Genomic DNA, 23897 nt, shown 5'->3' with positions numbered 1-23897 from the left:
ATATAAACCACGATACTCACATAGCTTTTTGACCATACATTTTTCTCGATCAACAGCCAAATATCACACAGCCATCTGGCTAAAATCATCACTTCCATCTCCGGCACAGCTTCAATGGATGCTCTCACTATCACCTCCCTGCACTCTCCTTCTTGTTTCTTTCACCCCTTTCCCTCACCTAAATCCTACTTTCCTCGTTTCCGTTTCCACCCCATATCCATTCCATCAAAATCACACCTTTCCCGCCAAAACCTTAAGAAACCCGAGGTCTCCACATCCGATTCCCCCTCCATTGCCATTCCGGTGGTAGATCCTTTTACTTCTGGCGAGACCTCCGGAGAGAAGTTCGATTGGTATTCCCATTGGTACCCATTGGCGCCGGTATGCGACCTCGACAAGCGAGCGCCGCGAGCGATGAGGGTGCTAGGGTTAGACTTGGTGGTCTGGTGGGACAGGGTGGAGGGACAATGGAGAGTGTTCGATGATCGATGCCCCCACCGCCTCGCGCCTCTCTCCGAGGGACGGATTGATCGCTGGGGCCGCCTCCAGTGCGTCTACCATGGCTGGTGCTTTGACGGCTCAGGCAGCTGCGAGCTCATCCCTCAGGCGCCAGAAGATGGCCCTCAGGCGAGTTGTTTATTTATTTTTTCATCTTTTTAGCTTTTTACCGGTCTGTATCTGACTTTCAAATTGTTGAGGGTTGTATGCATGAGGGGCTCTTTAGAGTTTAGATGGCTTGTTAATTGTTAGATTCATCATGGAGGCTAGTTACAACTGAGTCAATGAATCAATTCTTTGGCTGTGAAATAATTAATTCTTATTCTCACTGACCTGTTTCTCACCCTCTTCTCGTCTAGGCTGATTGCTGCCCGTTTTGTACATAGCGGGAAGAGGTAACTAGAACATTGTCAACTCAGATGATAATATTCATTATTTATTATTCTTCTCCTCATCATAAAAGAACAAATGTGAGCTGCACGTGTACTAGCATACACCATTATTATTATCATGTTAGGCTATATAATGTGCCACTTATTGGGAACGCCATAACATTAACATAATGTATCAAAGAATTCTTCCCATGATTATTTGATAAGTTTTATACTGCTTGTCGACTAACTACCACAACCCTCTATTTTTTTATATTTAGGACTTGGGACCTGACAATGACAGTGTTGACAAAAAAAAAGGGTGAGATAAAATACACCACTTAAGTGAAAGGACAACTCTTAAGTGAAAAGTAAAATAGGAAGGATTATGATCGTATATAGTGAAGATTTTTTCTTAGATAGAGATGCCAAATGGATGTGGGATGGAGCTTTTTTGAATGGACTTAAGAAGGTGGGTTAACTAGTACTAATAGAATCGATTTAGGGTATTCTCCTGTGCAATTCGAACTTTGGTCAACTTTGAGAGGTGAGCACAAGATTATGAAGGAACGACATAGTTGAAGATTCAAATTTACTTATCATGGCATATCATAGTTGGTGCCTCGGTCATGTCAACTTTTTTCTCCATCAAAATGAGTTACATGATGCATAAAGGTATTCCACTTCTGGTTTTAAGGTGAAGCCTAACCACAACAATATTAGGTTTGCTTAGATCAACAAAATGACTAATATATTATTCACTCGCTATTTCCTATTTTTTTAATATCACAATCTTAATAATTGATAGATCGAAGATGTTCAAACATATCCTTGCTAGATATGACTTAATATTTAAGCATTTATGAATTATAATTATTAAGTACCTTCATGGACATTGAAATTCAAACATATAACTGCTCACATTTGTTTTATTAATCACGAACCTTTCAACTTTTAGAAGGTTTGCGCTAGGGGTGTAAATGAGTCAATGAGTCATGTTGACTTTGTGCCACAACCAGCTTGAGTTCGAGCTTGATTAATTAACCAAGTTCGAGCCTGAGTTTGAGCTTAATTCGATGAGTTACTGTCACGACCCAACCCGACCGGGACGGTTCCCGCTCGCATCGGGTCGCGACACAACCATTGAAAATCCAGGATCTAGCTTTGGAATTTGCTTCAGAACTTTCTTCTAAATATTAAATAGACAGAAAAACACAGAGCTACTATAAACATCCAAATACAGAACAATTCATCTATCTTTTCTTTCATCAAAACAATCATACACAATACAATCCATGGCTTCAGACAGAAATAACAGAACAGAACAGAAAAGCCATGACTGTACAAAAATCAAAAGTACAAAAAATACATAATCTCATATCAGACATAGAATTTATAGTCCAAGACTTCCTTCCCTTTCCCAGAACCTGAAAACCACGCAGAAAACAAGGATGAGCTAACAGCTCAGCAAGACATCAATCACCAATCAAAATAGTCAGAAACTCACATCAGAAAACGTATCAGAAGAGTATCCGTACAGAAGTCGAACAATCGTACAGAAATCGTATAACAGACAGAACAAATAACAACTCCATCAAAAATCAAACATCGGATACGGAAAGCTGAAGTCATATCAAAATTCAAGTTCAAATCATAGATCATAAAGCTTCAAATCACAGATCAGATAGGATCATACAGAATAACCAACAACGTACAAAACTCATAGCAGAAATAATCACATTACATCTTTACAGAACAAATAATTTCAGAATTGAACTTCTTTCCAGATGTCAGAACTTCCCCTTATATCTCCCTTATGCTTATAGCACCAAAACTTCCCCTTATGACTCCCTTTTTGTGCTTATAGCACCAGAACAGAATAGATATACATAATTTCAGATTTTAAAACTTTCATTTATGTCTCCCTTCTCGGACCCAGACAACGGAATCACATAGGATTCCAGCCCCTTATAACTCCCTTGTGATAGCATACAATTAATCAATTCATTCAATGTACAATCCAGGATAAAAGCAGAATTTGTACGAAAAACCAGCGGCATAACGTTAGTATACGAAATTTACACAAAATTCACAGATTCAAAAATTTACCAAATTACCACAGAACATTCACAACAACATTGTAAGACTTTCATTGTACTGACAAAACATTTTTCAACATCCTGATAATTTGCAGTTCAATTAAAACACCGCAGAATTCAAAATATTCGGTAAAAATCTTCCAGAAAATACTTAAAACGTGCACAATTATCATCTCAGGAACATACCAAAAGTTACGAGGTAAAATCTTTGTCAGAAGAAAATAATACCAGAAATTCGCTAACGGAAACAAAATCCGGAACAGAAAAGTCGTCAAAATCCACTTCGTCACGGACCATCCTGGGAGGAAAACAGCCTTTACAGTTACAGTCAACTCACGAGCTAACTTATTGTAAAAGAGAGAAGATAATTCATATTAAAGTAGATAATATAATAACATATTAAAAATAATAAAAAAAAAATCACTTGGAATAAGGAAGATATAAATTTTAAATATTTTTGGTAACTTTATGTTAAAATTATGAAAATTTACACATTCTAAGTGTTTTATTTTATCATGTTTCAAATGAGCCAACTCACGAGCTGACCAATTGGCAATTGAGTCAGGACTGGCTCAATCTTGGTTAGTTAGCTCATCAAGCTTGACTCATGAGCCATTTATTGAGTCGTGCTCGAGCCGAGTCACATGTTGGTTTGACTCAATTACACCTTTTGTTTCCACCATTTGTTTACCTTTTATCTAATTTTATTATTAGAATTCAAGTTGAAGTGGAGGAATGCATCGGGATTGTTGTGTGATAGAAAAATACTCCTCATACTTAAGGGAAAGATGGTGGTGAGATTTGCAATGCTTAATGGCGTTGAATGTTGGCCATTAAAAGAGAAGTATAAAATTAAGTGTTGTAGGGATGAGGAAGCTGAGATGGATGAGTGGCTTTACCCTTAGAGATTGAATGCGAAATGAGTATATATGTGAATAGGTTGGAGTAGCTCTAGTGGAAAATAAGATTAGAGAGAGCCACTGCCTTAGATGGTTTGATCACTTAAATCGTCGACTTTTTTATGACCAGATTAGGAGAGTATATGTATTATATTCGACCTATGTTAATAAATATAGAGGTAGGCTTGAAAAGACTTGTCTAAAAAGTATTAGAAATGATATATTTTTAATTATATTTAAATGAGAATTTGACTCTAAGTAGGACACAATGAGGAAAAGTTGTTCATATAGCTGACCCCGCATAGTGGGATAAAGGCTTGATGTTGTTGTTGTTCTTTGTTTGTTGTATTTGATCTCACCCTCTACATGTTAGAAATCAAGGCCTTTCAAACTAACTTACTTCACTTTCTCTCTTTTGGATCCTTCGGTCATGTCTCCTAGTAGGAACCATGGCAACCAATTTCATGCTCGTTGATGTTGCTTGATTCAACAGTCCAAAGAGGAAAGAAACCAAACCTGATCCCTTCTCCTCTTTTGGATTTTTTGGCAAATTACAAGATACACCTCATTCTTGGCCTATAATAAGGAAATTAGAGGTACAATAAGATGAATTCAGATGGTAGAAGCATTGGAGGACACTCAGCCAGAGGAGAAAAAAGGGTTATGATGTGTTTTCCAAAACGGATTGTCTCCTCATATTCTAATGGTAATATCTTTTCATATTTCTTAGTAAATGTTATGTTTTTCTCTTATGTTACCAATCTTTTGTGCATATTCATTTATTTGGTCATATTCACACTCCTTTAATAAATTTAATTAGATTCACCTGATAGGATACTTTATAGATTGGGAGGCATTGTGTGATCTATTTACATTGCTTTAGGTAGTTGGACGAGAAAGTCACTTTTCTAAAACCTACATAGGATAATTAGGTGCATACTTGCACATCAAACCCAAAGATTCCCTTCACCTAGGAAAAAATTGTTTTGGTTTACATATGTAAAGGGGACTTTTGCAATTAAGTTTTTGTTTTATGCAATTTCAAGTTTTTGTAATCTAAGAGTAGAGTAGCCCTTGGATGTATTGTTAGAGGAGTTTGATTCTTTTATGCCCGCAACTTTGAGAAAAAAGATGGAAATGATTCCTTGACTATCTTTATGGGGTCATTTTTATCTGAGCTATCCAATATATTCAATTTAATTCCTTGATTCTTAAAAATATGATAAAAACTATTTTGAATTAGATTTGAAAAGTTGAGGGATTAGGGGATTAAATTGAACACATTAGATAGTTCGAGATTAAAATGTCCCTTTATAAATTGTTTAGAGATTATTTTGACATCTTTTATGCATTATAGTACTGTTATGGATATAAAGTGATAACATAGGAAAATGACAAAATAAAAATTTGATAGAAAAATATAGAAGAATGGTGTCTTTATAAATTTTTTTAATATTTGATGTATAATAAAATAATTTGAACATACAATATAAGAGATAAAAAGCAGGTATAGATTGATAAAAATGAATAGGAAAGATTAAGAAAACCTCATATTTGAAAAGGAAGATACCTCACACAGAAGGTTTTAGATATCGCTCTTGAGCACCGATCAAAACCTTGAAGTAGATTAAAGTAAGAATGGCCTTCACATCTAAAATAAGATTTATTAACGCCCCCATATTTCTTTAATACCTATAATACATCTATTTGCAGATGCAAAAGAAATTACAACCTTATAAAAATTATTTATAAATTACTAATAAACTGCAAATTGTTTCCTTAACCTAATGAATTGCTAACAAGCTATGCTCAAACTTAATAACATAAAATAAATAACCCCAACAAAAAGAAAGACCATGAAGTCCACCCTAATGGAATGACTCAAGTGGCCATGATGAAATAAACATTCATATTTTTCGTTACTTCAATACAAGTCTTTCCAACCTTTAAATCTGATGCAAGCAAAAATTTGGGAGAAGGCCCCAATTTTTTGCTAACAAAAGAAAGCTCTACTAGGTAATAGAAAAGACACAAAAGGACACAAAATAGACGAATAAACTAAAAACAACAACTTTTTTTCATAATATAAAAGACTTACAAACTTGACTCAAACAAAACAAGACTCTTACAAACTTGACTCAAACAAGACACCCTAAACTTGCTTACTTTGAGAAGAGGGATACATGTGAGGTGGTCACTTGCGGAGAGACGAAACAGGTTAGAAGCCAAGACGAAGGGCGGAAAGAGATCGCAAGATTTCTAGAGGAGGTGAAAAGAAAAAGTGGACAAAGCTCGCAAGCTTTTCCAACAAAACCCGCAGGTTTACATTTCCAAAAATCATTCACATAACATATTCTAAACAACCCAAAACATCTCTATTTATAGGCACAAAAGAAGGAATACAAACAGCACCAAAAACCTTTCATATTCTATATTAAATGAGGGAGATGAAAAGCCAACAATCAACACTAAAAACAAAGCATTAAAACCACGGAAACACCCCCCCATCAGCCACAGGAAAGTAGCCCAGGCGGAACCCGAAGAGGCAGCCGCAAGAACCAAGGAGGCCTGCATGGAACCGAGGCACCAATGCACGGGAAAGGGCACCCAGCATGGAAAACCAGCAGCCAACCGGGGAAACCAAGGAGCCATGGCACAAAAAATAGCCACCATAGGGATTCCAAAAGCCATTTTGTTGGAATCCCAAGGGACAAACACAGAATTTTAAAAAATAAAACTATAAATAAAAAGCTACATAAATGAACTAAAACCTAGCTAATAATGAGCTAACCTTTAGTTCAATAAATGAACTAAAAACCAGCTCATAAATGAGCTAAATTCCAGCTCAAAATTTATTGAGCTTGTAAGCTCAAGGGAAGTCAAAACCAACTCATTTTGGGTTTGAGTTGACCCCCCCTTTGCCTACATCAGACTCCCCTTCTTAAGAACTCATCTCCTGATGAGTTAACTTATGATTTGACTACCAAGACTCAAAACTAACATGAAACTAAGACTCACAAGACTCACAAGATTTACAAGACTTACAAAACTTGATTTGACTTGACAAACTGACTCTCAAACCTAGGACTTCCTAACTTGCTCTGATACCAAATGATGCAAGCAAAAATTTGGGAGAGAGCCCTAAATTTTTGCTAACAAAAGAAAGCTCTACTAGGTAATAGAAAAAATACAAAAGGATTCAAAATAGACGAATAAACTAAAAACAACAACTTTTCTTCATAATATAAAAGACTTACAAACTTGACTCAAACAAGACAAGACTCTTAGAAACTTGACTCAAATAAGACATCCTAAACTTGCTTATTTTGAGAAGAGGGATACAGGTGAGGTGCTCACTTGCGGAGAGACGAAAGAGGTTAGAAGCCAAGACGAAGGGCGGAAAGAGCTCGCAAGATTTCCAGAGGAGGTGAGAAGAAGAAGTGGACAAAGCTCGCAAGCTTTTCCAACAAAACCTGCATGTTTACATTTCCAAAAATCATTCACATAACATATTCTAAACAACCCAAAACATTTCTATTTATAGGCACAAAAGAAGGAATACAAACAACCCCAAAAACCTTTCATATTCTATATTAAATGAGGGAGATGAAATGCCAACAATCAACACTAAAAACAAAGCATTAAAACCACGGAAAAGCCCCCCCCATCAGCCACGGGAAAGCAGTCTAGGCGGAACCCGAAGAGGCAGCCGCAAGAACCAAGGAGGCCCACACGGAACCGAGGCACCAAGGCACGGGAAAGGCCACCCAGCACGGAAAACCAGCAGCCAACTGGGGAAACCAAGGAGCCATGGCACGGAAAACAGTCACCATAGGGATTCTAAAAGCCATTTTGGAATCCCAAGGGACAAACACAGAATTTTAAAAGATAAAACTATAAATAAAAAGCTACATAAATGAACTAAAATCTAGCTAATAATGAGCTAACCTTTAGTTCAATAAATGAACTAAAAACCAGCTCATAAATGAGCTAAATTCCAGCTCAAAATTTATTGAGCTTGTAAGCTCAAGGGAAGTCAAAACCAACTCATTTTGGGTTTGAGTTGACCCCCCCTTTGTCTACATCAAAATCAGTGATGAACAACCTTCTTTTTAATTAATAAGAACTAAAGTCTCAAATTGTTCTATAATCATCAAGAGAGGTTTTTGCACGTTTTAATGCTAATCGAATCATCTATACATACCCAACTATAGAAGCCCACACAAAGTAATGAAAACAGAGAAAATTTCTTTCTTCAAGCTTCCATAATGTTGATGTATATTGAATAACATTTAATAAGAGATTATTTGTCATTGCAGGTTCATACTTCTGGCAAAGCTTGTGCAGCTAGTTACCCTTGTTGTGTTCAGAATAAGATAGTGTGGTTTTGGCCAAGGACGGAGCCTCTATACAAAAATATATTGATGAAGTGCAAACCTCCCAGTATCCCTGAACTTGATGATCCATCATACGCCAGTTCAATGGGCATTCGAGATATGTCCTATGGGTAATATGGTGCTAAAATTTTCATTATCTTATACTTTCCATGCTTACAGCTCCTGCAAATCAGAAATGGTTATAAGATACTTTTTCTAGCCAACATTACAACCCAAAATTTATTCACCCTTGCGGAAAAAAACACCCTGGTTAGCATTCTGAAATATTCAAGCAATGTGTAATAGGGTCAAATATGCTGATAGCATTGTCAACTAAAAATAAATTCATCTTTTCAAGCTTTGCTTAGGAATTATCTGCCTTCATTTTCAAGATCTAGCGGCAAAGGATTTCAATTAAGTGGTACTGATTTCAGTTCATTTTAATCATTCCTGCCCTCATTTGTTGTGTAAATGCGAAATTTTCCATGTCATGCTGGGTTCAATGATCATACTATGTGTTATCAGGGTTTAAGATCAAGTCATGCCAAGGTTTATATTAAAGGAATCATATTTTGAGGAAGCTTGTATGGTATGTAAAAGATCATGTTATCAAACATGAGATTTTTTTTGGTTCTTTATATATCAATGATTAAGAAAAAAAATTGCATACAACTCTGATTGATAGGTTGCGTATTGTCTGCTTGACAGATTGATATGGCTTAGGCAAGGTTGTGAAAATCAGACCGGATAATGAACCGGAAGAATGAGAGGTTCATGGTTCGACTCGTAATAAATATTAATTTTATTTAAATATAACATAATTTACATAATAATGATGCAATCATATAAAAAAATATGGCTGAAAATTAAACAGAATAAATAATCATGAAATATAAAGCATGAAAGAATACTTATTTTAATTGAAGACATAAAATATCGAGAAAAAAGTAATAGTTCTCATTCAATTGTTCATATCATTTTACAAAAAAAATTTATAACTCAAAACAGTCATGGTGATTCTAATAATCATCCCCTAAATTTATGTGATCAAATGATGGGTTTATTTGATCATTATATTATTATTTGAGTTCTCATTTTCATATTTTGGATTTGTGTCTAAGAGAAGTAAGCTTTTGAGTATTTAGTGATCTTTAACCTTCAAATTTTAAATTCTCTTGCATGATCTATATTCATTGCATCATTTCTATTACATTAGGAGACCTAAAACCTAAATTGTCCTACTTCAGATTATTATTAGAGCTTATGATTACATTATCATGTTAGGTTCAAGTTGGATATTTAATTGAGTCAATTAAAAAAAAAACAAAGATGCAATTTAAGCAAAGTTTTGTAAATTACAGTTCGAGACTACTGCAACGTGATCTTTGTGACTCATTTGTAGTAAATTAAATATCCCTTTGCCCCTCCCTCTCTCTCCAATTCAATTAATCCGCATTAATTCCCTTCCATTAATCTCTCCACTCATTTGGGAATTCTTTTATTTTATTTTTTTACTCCTCTTCCCTCCTACCTAGCCGACGCCCCTCCTCTTGCTTCCCCATCTTCTGAACCTTAACTTTCTCACCAAATAGTTCATCTTCCTAGTCCCTAATCTCCCACAAAGTGCTGTCCAGATTTTTTTGGACATTCAATATTGCTTTCCAGAAATTTCAGCACAAGAGAACTAGCCAATCCACGACCCAAATATCCCTAAGTGCTGCTCAGAAAATTTCCCACAGCTAAGCAAAGTCCTGAGATCCAATGCAAGCTAATTTGCTGTCCAGACGTCCGGAATCGGTCCAAGTTGCTGCCCAAACATTCTGAAGGTGCTAGGTTGCTGTCCAAGACAAGTGAAGAGGGTGCGTGTTGCTATCCTCTCTTTATCGGCTCCCAAAACAACTTCATCGAAGCCTATTATATTCTTCCTTTGGGTAAACTCTTTCCTTTTCCTTTTACCTACTTATTCCCTCTCAATTGTGGCATCATAAAGATTGTGCAAACTTTTCCGCAAGCCAATTTATTAAGAGTGTGAGTGGACCCAACTAGTGACTAGTGTAAGTGTTAATTTAGGGATTTCCTTTGGAACTCCCAATGTTTTGCTAAGCTTGATTGATTTTATTCATGTATGATTCTAAACGATTATCATGTAGTTTGGCCTAAGCTACATCATCCTTCTTATCGTATTTAATCTCTGTTTAGATTGCTGTAAATTTGGATAATTATTGTAGCTCTAATCTAAAGGCGTTAATCTCAACATTGGATATTTGCATATACACATAATTTCTACATCACTTATCCCTTGATCCATGAAGTTCTTTGATTTTGGCCTCAATTTGCAGTGTTAATCACTTCCACGCTACACATGCTTGTTGATTTTCCTCCATGCCTTTATGCTCGCTACTAACATTTGTTGCTCTTGTTGGATTCCTTCAGTTCCATCTGCTGTTAACATTTCTATAATCCTGTTTATTGAATTTCTGTGTATCATTGAGCTCTCAGCTTAATGAAGCTTAATTAATCCCGTGATTCCATAAAGCACATACTTTGGTTTCAGAGTTTTCTGTTTGAATATTGAAAAAACCATTTCCAGTACCCTAGTTTCATTGAAGACATATTACAATATCTCGTGATTTTTTTTTGGTTCTCATTGGAGATTACGTTACATCGTAATGTTCTTTTCTTTTTTTCTCGTATGGTTTACTTTCAGCTTAGTTTTTTGCTTGTTGTAATGTTTTGGCCTATTTTTTTAAACCTGGCATTGCTAAATGAATTGTTTTATCTTTCAGGTACGAAGTTCTGATAGAAAATCTCTTGGACCCTGCTCATGTACGATATTCACACCACAAAATAATGACAGTTTCTAAACAACCGTCATCGCTTACCAGATATGCACTTCTTAGCAAATTATTATATTATATTTGATCTACTTGATGTTCTTTGAATGATTTTATAAATGCAGTTTATTCTTTTTACTTTTTTGCTCTGTTGACCGGCTCTGTATTGTTTTTTTTTTTTCTAAAATACAGAAATTCCTTTCTTCCACAGATCGTGAAGGAGGCGTGCCTATAGTGATAACAGTAGAGGAATCAGATATTAATGGCTTCCTTGCAAAGCAGGAATTTGGATATGGCAAGTTTGTTGCTCCTTGTTTAGTTCATATGTTCCCTGGCTCTGGTTCTAATATTGGATCCGCTTCATCTTCAGACAGCAAAGCGGTAGCTATTTAGTTTTTTTTTTTGGTTTTATTCTGCCTAATTTTTTAATGTCTTTTTTCCTTTAATTTTCTTTAACTTTGGTAACCGTTAATCACCTACATTACTGCAGGGTCAACGAAAATTTCATATCATTGTCTACTGCATTCCAGTTAGTCCTGGAAAAAGCAGATTGATTTGGTCCTTTCCAAGAAATTTTTCTGTTTGGATTGATCAAATTGTTCCACGCTGGATGTTTCATGTTGGACAAAATTTAATCCTTGATTCTGATATGCACCTCCTCCATGTAGAGGTAACGCTAATATGCAGCTTAAATTATGATTGCGATAGAAATCAAAGCTTGTTTTGCTAGTTAGTCAAGTGGACTAATTATTATTTGAAGAAGAAATTAGATACCTTAAATCCAATTTTTTATTTTTAGATCATTATCATAAGGTCAATTTTGTTTTGTATTTGGTAATCCTATCACTAAACCGATGTAGATCAAATTCTTGTTATTTTAGTATAGATCTCGATTAGAATGAAGAGCTGGTTGGTGACCTTGCTCTTAAAATTGCAGAGCTTAAACAAAGGTTGTCATCCACACTTGGTGTGAGCAGTCGCATAAAGCCTGTGGATGACTTTTATCATTCATATATATTTGCAAATATATAAACATAACGGATTACTTGTGGCCTATTTATATAATATAATATGTATTAAGTGAACCACATAGTCCATAGGCTTTTACCCGGGCAACAGGAGAAGCCTTGATAGATTTTAGGTCCAGTTACCATCACAACTCGCTTAGCCCTAGTTCTGAGAAGACTAAGCCTCACTCATCTTTTCATGTGGTTTAATCTAGCTGAGACTTGTTTAATAAATTTGGTTGTTATTATTGTCGACTCAATTTTGTGAGAAGTATATAACCAGGCTGTTCCCCTCTTATGGATTGATCTTAATGGCTGATTGTAGGTATTGAAAATAATTTAGGCTAAGATTTGGTTCACTTGATTCCATATGGTTGTTGGTATTGAGTTTATGTGAATCTCTTATGGAATCGTCTTGAAACTTGGGTTGATTTTATTTCATAACTAATATATAGTGAGAATCTTTGGTTTTTGTTTGCACCATCACATCTCTCTTGTTTCCTCGATTGAAATACCCTTGTCTTTTAGTTTTTTTTTTTTTTTTTTTTTTTTTTTTTTTTTTTTTTTTTTTTTTTAAGGATTTTGTTGGCTTTGAGATGCATATGCGAATGTAAACTTTTTGAGGTAAAGCTATTGTGAATTTTTCGTAGGTTTTCTTCTGTCTTTTGAGCGTAGGTGTACTTGGGATATTTGAAAGGTTGGTGAGACTGTTGGGCGAGATGAGGAGTAAACACCATAATGACAAAACAAGCAAAAAAGTAAAAACAGCGAAAATAAATGACACCAGGATTTAACGTGAACAAAATTCAAAATAAGGAAAAAACTACTAAGCTGCACCACACAAAAAAAGTTGGATTGTTGTTTTGTCTTATGGGGTGTTACAGAACTCTAGCTCGATGTACTTTGCGGTTGGATTCTTGTTGTCTTATTCTCTGCATAGCTGGCTTAACCTAAAAAGCAGCTAAAATTTAACTTGTAAGGTGTGATAATAACTACTTATTAAGAATTGTTCAGATCATCTTTCTTATGCATCCTGGTCACATTAGCCACATGATAAGGTCTCAAGGTTTGAGCATTTCATGAAAAAAATTTAGTTATTTTATTCTCTTTGGTTTATTTTAGAGATCTTTTATAATGTTAATGATGTGTTACGAGTGAACATTGATCGTACCTTCATCTTCCATTGGTCAAAATCTGGATTAACAGGAGCGAATTATTGCTGAGATTGGCCCTTCCAACTGGGAAAAAGCTTGTTTTGTGCCAACTAAGTCGGATGTCATGGTTACTGCCTTCAGAAGATGGTTTAAAAAATACTCAAGCTGTCAAGTTGACTGGGCAAACAAGTCTCTAGGCTACCTACCTCCAACTCCTCCTAGAGAGCAACTTCTGGACAGGTATTCTAAGCAATGTCGAACATTTTGTTCAGCACTTTACATTCTCATACATCAGGACACTATTGCAGATAACGCATTTTTTTTTTCTTTGAAAAGCTAGAGCATTTTCTGGGTGCTTCGTATATTATGTCTATACATTTTTTTGAGCTCTCGAGGGATGTTAGACGCATAATAGGAGCGTTGGGTTAGGATATTGTCCAAATTTTAGGGCATCTCCAGGCGAACTCCAAACGATTGTAAGACGTAAGTTGGTTTGCTCCATTCAAATGACAAAAAAATCGCTAATCCGTGGAGGGTGAACAGTGCGATGCCTTCACCTATGCGATTTTTCTGCTCAACCGGATTTGTCGAAGAAACGCGCGAAAGAAGAAAAATACGATCACCTTCGCAGAAGCGCGCAAAATGGAGTTCGACCGGAGATGAATTATGACATTTTTGAGTTTCACAGCATTTTGGAGTGAAAAATAGAATTTTCGGTTGGAGATGCCCTTAATTAGGTTGAGTTTAAATTTTTATTTGATTTTTTTTTTAAAATTGGTGCAATACTAAAAATATTTATATATTACATTCACCCAAAGCAATTCTAAATATTATAAAATCCATCCTGGCATCCTCATCTGATTTTTTTTCCAAAATATTATAAACAAGTGGTATCACTCTAGTTTAATTCTACACTTAATCAATTTTATTATAAATTATCCTTTCATTCTTCATTTCTACCACTCTTTTTTTATTTTACACACTTCAAGTGTTATTAAGGCTTCGTTTGGGACGCCTTTCTTACTGCTTCTTAAAGCAGATTTCTAGTATAAAAATTGAGTATTTAATCCTATTTTTTTTATCAAATTTTATGCAGAAGTCTCTATTATAAGTATAATAGATGTTAATTTTTAACTATAAAAAAATTTAATAGTCATGTCCAACCTGCTTATGGTTCTTGTATATTTCAAAAAGTATGTTATTTGTGTCTCTAACTTTGCTTTCATCTACCACATCCTTTTTCTCTGATATTCTCTGAAGTTATCATTCTGATTTCTGTCAGGTATTGGACTCATGTTGTGCAGTGCAGAAGCTGTAGCTTGGCTTTAAAGGTGCTGAGAGTAGTTGAAGCTTCTCTTCCAATTCTTTCATTAATTTTGATCGGAGTAGTGGCTGCTTCCAAAGCAAGTGTAATGTCTGCAGCAATAAGAACTGCAGTTGTCTCCATGGCAGTGCTCCTTTTTGCAGCTTCCAGGTGGCTCTCCCACTTTATATACAAGACCTTCTATTTCCATGACTACAACCATGCTTTCATCTGAATCAGAAGCTCCAGTTCTCTCTTTCTCACTATCACATTGTAAGTAAAAGGAAATCTTCTTTGTTAAAATATTCTTATTTGTGTATATTTATATCAAATGTAGCGTAATTTGCCAATGATAGGTTTTTGAATCATTCAATATATGCATGTCAATGGTGATCGTCATATTTAGCATGAACAAGCACATATATCACTATTTGGATGTGATGGGAGTAGTTTTACTTATGCAGTTAGTTGAAGGAGACCCTAAAGCGATTAGTTTGGTTAAATTTGCATTATAAGGGCATCTTCAACCGAAAAATTCATTTTATACTCCAAAATGCAGTAATTCAATTGCAAGAACTTCATTTCTTTCTCCTCTTTCGCACACTTCATCTTGCTGTGAAGGTAACTATCTTTCTCCTCTTTCGCGCGCTTCTTCAGCAAATCCCGTAACAAAAAAAAAAAAATTGACGTAGGTGAATAGTGCGATGCCAATATTGGCGTCGCACTGTTCTCTTACCAAATTTTGGTGTGAGATTTATCATTCAAATGGAGCGAATAACGGATGACATATCACTGTATGTAGTTCGGTTGGAGATGGTCTAAGCGAGTGGTATGGATTTCTCTTATGTGGTTAATTGTGAAGGCATTAATTCATTGCTTTCAAGTTGGAACGTACAAAACATTGATTTTGTTGATTTCCCATCACTCTTTTTAGCTGATTTTTTTTTTTTTTAATATCGATGAATTAATGCTCATGGATCGGCTCATATATGTAACCAAACAAGTTTGAACTAGTTTTTAAATATTCGATTGTTAAATAAACAAATATGAATAACTGTGTTCTAACTCATTTATATTCATGAATAATATCATTTAAAACTTGTGAACAAGTTCGATAAAAAGCTCGTTAAGAAGTTTGTTTAAATTTTTATTTTGTATATTTTTACATAATTTTTAGTTTTATTATAATGAATTATTCTTGTTATATAAAAAATTAATAACATCTTATTTATACAATTTCATTATAATGAATATGTTCATTAATAAGAGGTATTTATTCATGTTTGTTATATTTTTTATTTAAAGTGTTTATGAACAAATTTGTTTATAAAATAAAATAATTTTACGAGCTTATTTGTAGATTGAAATCACTATCTATATATGTTTGCGAACGACTCTAAATGATTGTTTGTTACTAGGATCGATAAGACTCGTTTGTTTAAAGTTCGATAAGTATAAACAAGATGAATATGAACCAAATATAGTTCAAATATAAATATTTATTCTTTTAAATGATTAACTAATATTAAAATATTAAAGTATTTCTTATTAAATTTCATTAAATGTGATTAGGGATTATTTAGAGCTATAATGGAGAGCCTTTTAAGTACAGTAATTTATCTCAATATAATTATTTATTTATGTGATTGATTATTTAATTTAGTATAATTGAGATTTTATTAGCATATAATTTTTACAATGAACCTTAAGATAATCAATTAGTAGATTAATTGGCTAGAGTGATTGGTAATTAAGGAATTATTTAGGTTTGTTGTGGACTAGAAAATACGCGGCGATAGAGATTTAATTCTGCGTCTTAACGTTGTACGTATAACTAGCTCACACACAGAGAACACAAGATTTTTTACGTGGAAAACCCTTAAAAAGGGAAAAACCACGAGGCCTAGCCCAGTTGAAAATGATTCCACTAGACTTTGAGTTGGTTACAAAGGACTGAATCACCTCCAAGGGTGATCAGGTTACAATCAGTTACTTAAGTAAGACGTCAGGTCTTTGGGAAGACGTAGGGACTGAATGTCGGGTCCTAAGTAAGACGTCGGGTCTTCAGTAGGACGTAGGGACTGAGTGTCGGGCCTTGAACAGGACGTAGGGACCGAGTGTCGGGCCTTGAACAGGACGTCGGTTCTTTGGCAGGACGTCGGGTCTTCCACTAAGAATTTGGCCAAAACCTGTGATGATTCTTTCGGGAAACATTAAGCCATTATCGTGAGCATTCATGGCAAAACATTCTATGCTTCTGTCTCATCTTTGTATAGCAGCCTGAAAGCACAAGTAAAGCGCCGCAAGTAAATGGAGCGCAGAAAAGCGCAGAAAAGGCGCAACTAAGGCACAACTATACAGACAACTATAGGCGCAACCTTTTAGCAACCGTCATACGCGCAATAATATCCAACAAGGTTCAATTTTTTTTTATCTTTATCATCTTCCGATCCTAAAATCAATAACTGCCGAAAAGCTAAGCAACAACAAACACTTAGAATTTTTTTTTTTTACTTTTTCGACATTCAAGAAATTATTCCCTTGCTCTTACAAAATGTCAAAAATAAAGAACACTCCGCTAAGCTAATGAGCTGAAACCTACGTCTTCTTTTCTGCGGCGACTGATAAGTTAAAAACTAGACTGTTTAGACCAACTTTCTAACTCCGTTTGTCTTGCCAAGAAACTTATGCGGTATGGCCTAGATTGAAACCCCAGATGGAATTTTCCGGGCTAAGTTAGGTTTCCGATTCGACATTCAAAATCGGGCACCAGCCGCTTCTGATTCATGCATGCCTGTTCGATTCAAATGGCACTCGCCCTCTTACCGCACTCCTCTTTCGTGAGCCAGCCTCCATTTCTTATTCTGCGAATTGTTAATTGGGTCATTTTTTCTTCTACAGCAGTTACGCATATTTACGTTTTATGCGCGGGCACAGTATCAAAATGAAAACAATAAGGGCAAGTGTTTAGGATAGGAGGAACCTTCAGAAAAGATTCTAATAAGTAGCTGGTATTAAAAGTTTGCGAAAGATATATTTGGAGGTATGTCTGTTATCTATTTGCGCTCTTTGGTTGTCTCGGATGTTTTCTACGTTTTTTGTGCTGTTTATGAGGTCTAGTGTGATTAATTGCTCGTTTTAGTGAAGCTTGTTGCTTCATTCTAATATATTATATGAAATATGCCTAATGCATTTTCATGTCCCCAGGTATTTGTTCTGTCCGCGTTCTTCTTGGTTTGTGTTAGCAAGTCTTGTTTAATTCTGCACGCATATCTGGCGCGTGTTTAGTTCGTGTGTTTTTTTATTTTTTTTTTTGTAGGCCGGATGGAGGAGGTGTGGGGGCTAGGAGGAGGATTGACGAGTTGCGTCCGACGTTGAGAGGAGAGAGAGAGAGAGAGAGGAGAAGAGAGAGAGAGGGAGAGAGAGAGAGAGAGAGAGAGAGAGAGAGGAGAGAGAGAGATGAGAGAGAGAGGAAGGAGAGGAGAAGAAGAGAGAGTGGAGAGTGGCAAGTGCAGGAAGAGTGAGAGAGGGGGATGGCCAAAGGATTTTGAGAAGGAGGCATGTTTCTTTCGCTCCATTTAATCGGAAGGGCAGCGTGTTTGGAAATAAGATTTGAGAACAAGCCCAATGCGCTAAGGAGCCAGCGCATTCAATAAATGCGCGCAACTGAGTGGCGGCATTCTTTGAATGCGCCAATCAAATTGGGCGCATTGGCAGAGTGATGCGCCTATATTCCAGCGTATTCTTTTAATTGGTGTCGTGATTTTGGGCGCTGAATGGGATTGTAGCGTATTCCTGGGTGTAAAGTCTTTTCCTAGTATTTATGGGTCTTTTCCCTAGGATTTACGTCGATATCGCAATATTAGATTGTGCGTAAGTGGTGTCAGTGAGGAGAGCTCACGTTGGAACCGGGATTAAAGACCGCATATTTCAACAAGAATTGTTATCATTTTAATGTAACAAATTAAATGGCAACACAATTTGAATATATTAAGCTTATTTTCTTAAATTTATTTTGAAATGAACCTAAAGTAAAAATCGTAATGTGTAAAAAATTTAAGTAATGATCTAGTTTAATATCCTAATTGAAATATTTAATGAAATTAATTGGTTTGATTATATTTTGATATATAAAGTCAATTTTCTTTGATATAAGTTATTTATAATTTATGAACCGTTTTGATATCTAATAGACTCATTTAAAGTATTTGTAATATATAATTTGATTTAATTAGATATAGATACAATCGGGTATTATTTCATAATTGTAGTTTAATGAATGTTAGTTGTTGATTAAATTTTGGAATGATATTAAGTTTTTTTTGGATGTGACATACAATTTTGAACTTTGTAACAACCTCAACGTTTTGTTTGTGAATGTTCTTATTTAAGTTTGTAAGGGTTATTTGTATTATTTTTTTAATAAATTTAATTTGTTAATGTTTGTTTTTTTAAAAAAGAGAAATATTTTATCATATTGAAATAAAATAGATAATATTTTTTTTTTTAGCATTTTCATTAAAAATACCTTTAAATCACTTGTTAGTACTGATCAATGAAAATGTGAGAAAAATGAACATATGATATATATGTAAGGCACATTAATATATTTGTTAAAATAGAGAAGGTTTTTGAATAAAAGTGTATTTGATATGAATTAGAGAATTTTGATGAGAACATGTTAGTGGTGTGAAATTTTAAATATAATTAATAAAGTTTAGGAATAGAAATGTAAATAATTTATAAAAAATTGAACTCAGAGGTAATGGTTTTTTCTCATAAATATCATATTTAAATTTGGAATAATGTGTTAGTATTCTAAGCAACGAGTTAATGTTAATACGCATAACGGGGTATATTGATTGAAAGGCATATTGAAAAAAATATTGTAGTGTGGCTAGATACAGATGCGCGATACGTGGCTTGCAGCTGCGGGTTAAAGTTGGACAGCATAAGAATTTTTCTGTGAACTGGATTGGTGGATAGAGGTTTGAAAATCTTTGCCTAGTTTAAGACTCCTTTTTTACCAATATACAGATATTCAGCTCTTGATATATTTCTGATAGTAAATGCTTTTGATAGGATGCCATACTTTTGTAAATGAAATAGGCAATGGTTGCAGGGCATCAGAGGGTGGTTGGATTCCTCAACATGACGACGACAAAAACCATCTTTTGTGTGCGTGGTGATTTTTCACGAACAAGTTCTTGTTGTAAGAATACTTATAGGTGTAAAGATGACTCATTATGATCCCTAATCTTTGTCGTATAAATTTCTCAACCCATTCAGTAGGATTTGTTGTCTTGCCATTCCACATACATTGGATGATGAGTTTTTGATAACTTCATCGAATATTACATCCTATAATTATGGTTTCCGCTCATACCAGACATTCATAATAGACAACATCGAAAGGTTGTTCAATTTGGCTCTTGTTTTTCCTCCTCCAAGAAATCATCGCATGGGATATGAAAACATAGAATTTGCAAATTCGAATTTGTATCATCATAGATCAACTTCTTTTCTTGGAATAATATGTAGGAAATCCCTTGAATGGTGAGCGCTTGATTGATGAGGTTCTTGAATGATGATGACATGATATGCTGAATATTTTAGGAAATGCAAGTGAGTATTCATTAGAAATATGATATGAAATTAATTTTTTTAAAAGAATGAAATTTAAACATTAACTCGATCATAAATAATAGTTTTTCAGTACAATAGGAAAATAATCTAAATAGTACTCTTTCTTAACACTAAATTTATTTAAAAAAAAAAAACACAGAACGCATAAAGTTTAAGGTTTTCGCTCTCGTTCTTTTAAAATACTTACAATTATTAAATTTAATCAAAAACTGGTTCTTTTGGCATCTACCGACTGTTTTCTTAAATGTTTTCAAAGTACAAATTTCTCAAATAATAAACACTTTTAATGCTTTTTTACACCAAGTCGAAATCAAGTATTTACGTGTTTGGTTTTTTAAACCGAAATCTCCCCATCTTTATTTTCTTCTTAATTATTTATAAAACAGTCGGTCAAGGGGAGAGCCAAGGCTAAGCGAATTCCAATATAATATCTTAATCCATCTAACAAAACAATAAACCATGATGAAAATATTAAAGGTGTCCCGCAAAATAAGCTCTCGACGCATAATTACAAACTTTAAATATAAACAAAATTTTAACTCCCAACCCCCTACAATGAACATACAAAAAGGCTCATAAATGATTCAACAAGCAAAATAATTAAAACTACGGAATACAAAACTTTTTCTGTCAAAATAGCATGAACATTTATATAAATTATAAACTTGCAAAACTATCAACAAGATATACAAATATAATACAACAAAAAGTAAAGAATGAACCTTCTCTTACCTCTTGAGGATTAGTAGAAAGAGCTTAATCGTGCCTTCTCCCCAGCACTCCCGGGCTTTTATAGCCAGTTTCTTATTATTCCCCAACCCCCTCAATACTCCCCGCGCACTGAATGCCCACCAAACCCAACATCAACCACCGCCGGAATCAGTGCGGAATTTGCGGATTTAGGGGAAACGACAGTGCCAAGAAAAAACAATAGAATGCGCCGGCTATATAGGCATTCTAATGAATTACGCCAGAATGTTTCGGCGCATTCTTCAAGAAGGCGCTGAACATTACGCCGCATTCATATAGATACGCATAAACATAACGCGTACTCTTATCAGAATGACGCTCTTTGTTATAAGGCGTATTCTTTTAAATACGTCATTTTAATGGCGAGTGCTTGCTTCTCAAATTTTTTGAGACACCACGCTGCATTCTCTAATAACGTCATCACCGTGGCTGCTCCGAAAATTTAGCCGAGGAGATATCCTGAGGGGTGTAGAGAGGAGAAAGGAATGTATAAATAACAAATTATAGAACTTTAAGTGTTATTATATAAAAAGTGGTATTCTATGCAATATTTTATAAATTTATTTTAATTTATGGTTAAATATCAATTTCAATAATGTTATTTTAAATTATTAATTTTAATGTAAGATTAAAATATAAAAAATTGTATATTATAATATTGGTTGAGTCATAGACTTTAATTTAAATATTATTTTTCATAAGAGATATAGACTTATTTTATATTTTAATTATTATTTTATTTTTTAAAATTTTATTTTTTAATATTTTTTATATATATCTTGCAATTTCTTGATCAGGGCACGATCTCGAACAAAAATCAGTTGGAACTTTAAAAGTTAATCCGAGGAGCATCTGAACTCCGAATTATCAGCAACTTTATAGTCAACTGAGCCGCTCAGGAATACAAACCCAACGACACTAAATCACTCAATCTGAGCCCAAATGAGTCCCAAACAAGGACCGAAGTCACTGTTGGAAGTTCGTACGCAACAATTCGAGTTACCAACGGTCCTAACCGGAATTTTGACGAGCTTCATATCGAATCGAGACGAATACAAACGATGCCCAAGATCTCGAATTCCAAAGTCATCCAAGACTTCAAATACTGACTAATGATCCACGTCGAAGGATTCAATATTAGGCGTTCATTTTAACCCACTCCATACTTGCCCATGATCTCTCATCAAATTTACCAGGCCATGCCAACTCCAGAAAAAATCTATAAATAGACCCTCATTTATCTTGAAGAAGGGCTCCGAGAAGACAGGAAGGAGAAAAAAGAAGAGAAGAATAGGAGCGAGAAGAGACTCTCCTCGGACCACCGCCGGAGTTTCCGCCCAAACTCCAAATGACGCTGGAATTCTGTCCGACTTCCCACGGGACGCAAGAATTCTACCGCAACTGTCCACGGGAATGCTTGAAATTCTTCTAATTAATGACAGAGTTCCCTCTTGATGGCCAAACTGCGCCAAGTGATGCAGGAGTTTCCTCGGCCACCAAGAAGACGTCGGACTTCTACATGCGCCGGACCTTAACTCTTCGCCAAGTTTCTACGCGACGCCCCGGACTTCTACATGTTACCGGACTTTTTGCTAGACGTATATCCGAAGATGGATTTCTTTCTATTATTGGAATTCTACCTGATGCCGTCCTTCTAACCTTCATCGTCAAACACAGTCCTTCCAACTCCGTCGCAAGACAACGGTCCTTCCGTCCTCCGTCGCCAGCCCGACTACGGTCCTCCTGACTTATTTCGCCCGCAACTACAATCTTTCCGACCTCTGTCGCCGCGCGACTACAGTTCTTCTGACTTACGTCGCCCACTAACTACATCCTTTCCGATCTCCATCGTCAGCCGACTACGTCCCTCTTTGACTTACGTCGCCCACGACTACAGTCTTTCCGACCTCCGTCCCAGTCGACTACGGTCCTTTTAACTTACGTTGCCTGCAGTCTTTCCGACCTCCTTCGCCCGTCGACTACGGTCCTCCGACTTATGTCGCCACCGACTACAGTCTTTCCGACCCTCCGTCGCCCGCCGACTACGGTCCTTTTGACTTAAGTCGCACACCGACCACAGTCTTTTCGACCTCCGTCGCCCGCCGACTACGATCCTTCAAACTTACGTCTCCCACCGACTACAGTCCTTTCGACCTCCGTCACCAGACTATGGTCCTGTCGACCAAACGAACACGTCAATAGAGATTCTTTGTATTCAAAAATGTAATGTACTCTATAAAATGTCATCAAGCTAAGGTCTTCTCCCAATGAAGGGCCTCATTTGTAATCAACTGCAATAATAGTGGATTCATTCAAAATTGCGCTAGGCCCCGTTGGTTTTTCTACATTTTCAGGGGTTTTCCACATATAAATCTTGGTGTCTCCTATGAATGCACTTCTCTTATCTGATTGCGTGCCGGATTTTCCGTACAACACTAAGACGTTAAACTTCATATTTCTCTACCGCCGTGAATACTCCTGGACGCAAAAAGTAATATTAAATAATTTAAAAAAAAGTAAATATTATTTATTTTAAATATTTAACTACTAATTTAAACTATTTTAAATATTTAACATTATATTTTAACTGTTTTTTAATAATATTTATAAATTTAATTGTTTTTAATATAATATAAAATATGATTCTTTTTATTTTTAAAATAAAATTTAAAATAATATTTAAATTGATATTTAACATTTAAATTATTAAAAAATATTTAAATAACTTTTTTTTTCAAGAATTTTTTTTATATGTTTAATCTTTTCTTGAAAATTTTTATTAAGAAATTAAACATATAAGTATATAACACGCCAAAATAATTAATATGCGCCAATTTTGAAACTTTGAATATGCCAATTATTTTGAAGAATTAAATCATTTTTAAATTCTTAAATAATTACGTGCTCTTTATAACTTAAAAACTTTTATATGCTCCGTATGGGAGCTTCCGGCGGTAACG

At 35.1% G+C, this 23897-nt stretch overlaps 1 protein-coding gene across 1 annotated transcript; it reads left to right on the top strand.

Moving 5' to 3' along the window:
• The first annotated feature begins 24 nt into the window (after nt 1–24).
• Nucleotides 25–14977, top strand: LOC110095476 (protochlorophyllide-dependent translocon component 52, chloroplastic). Its single transcript, XM_020821027.2, has 7 exons — nt 25–627; nt 8187–8374; nt 11030–11128; nt 11287–11458; nt 11568–11747; nt 13291–13478; nt 14521–14977. Exons 1-7 carry the CDS (start codon nt 115–117, stop codon nt 14774–14776), a joined length of 1596 nt encoding a protein of 531 aa, XP_020676686.1. The 5' UTR covers nt 25–114; the 3' UTR covers nt 14777–14977.
• Nucleotides 14978–23897: the final 8920 nt, after the last annotated feature.

The sequence above is a fragment of the Dendrobium catenatum genome, unplaced genomic scaffold (genome assembly GCF_001605985.2).
Source record: "Dendrobium catenatum unplaced genomic scaffold, ASM160598v2 fragScaff_scaffold_370, whole genome shotgun sequence".
Taxonomy (NCBI): domain Eukaryota; kingdom Viridiplantae; phylum Streptophyta; class Magnoliopsida; order Asparagales; family Orchidaceae; genus Dendrobium; species Dendrobium catenatum.
Note: the sequence above shows the minus strand (reverse complement) of the source record. Positions and strands in the feature narration are given on the sequence as shown.

Bases quoted from the DNA above. Each gene is read 5' to 3' on its own strand.
- LOC110095476 (XM_020821027.2), top strand. From the start codon at position 115: ATGGATGCTCTCACTATCACCTCCCTGCACTCTCCTTCTTGTTTCTTT. The intron at 628-8,186 runs GCGAGTTGTTTA...TTGTCATTGCAG, and splicing joins CGCCAGAAGATGGCCCTCAG to GTTCATACTTCTGGCAAAGC. The intron at 11,459-11,567 runs GTAGCTATTTAG...ACATTACTGCAG, and splicing joins CATCTTCAGACAGCAAAGCG to GGTCAACGAAAATTTCATAT.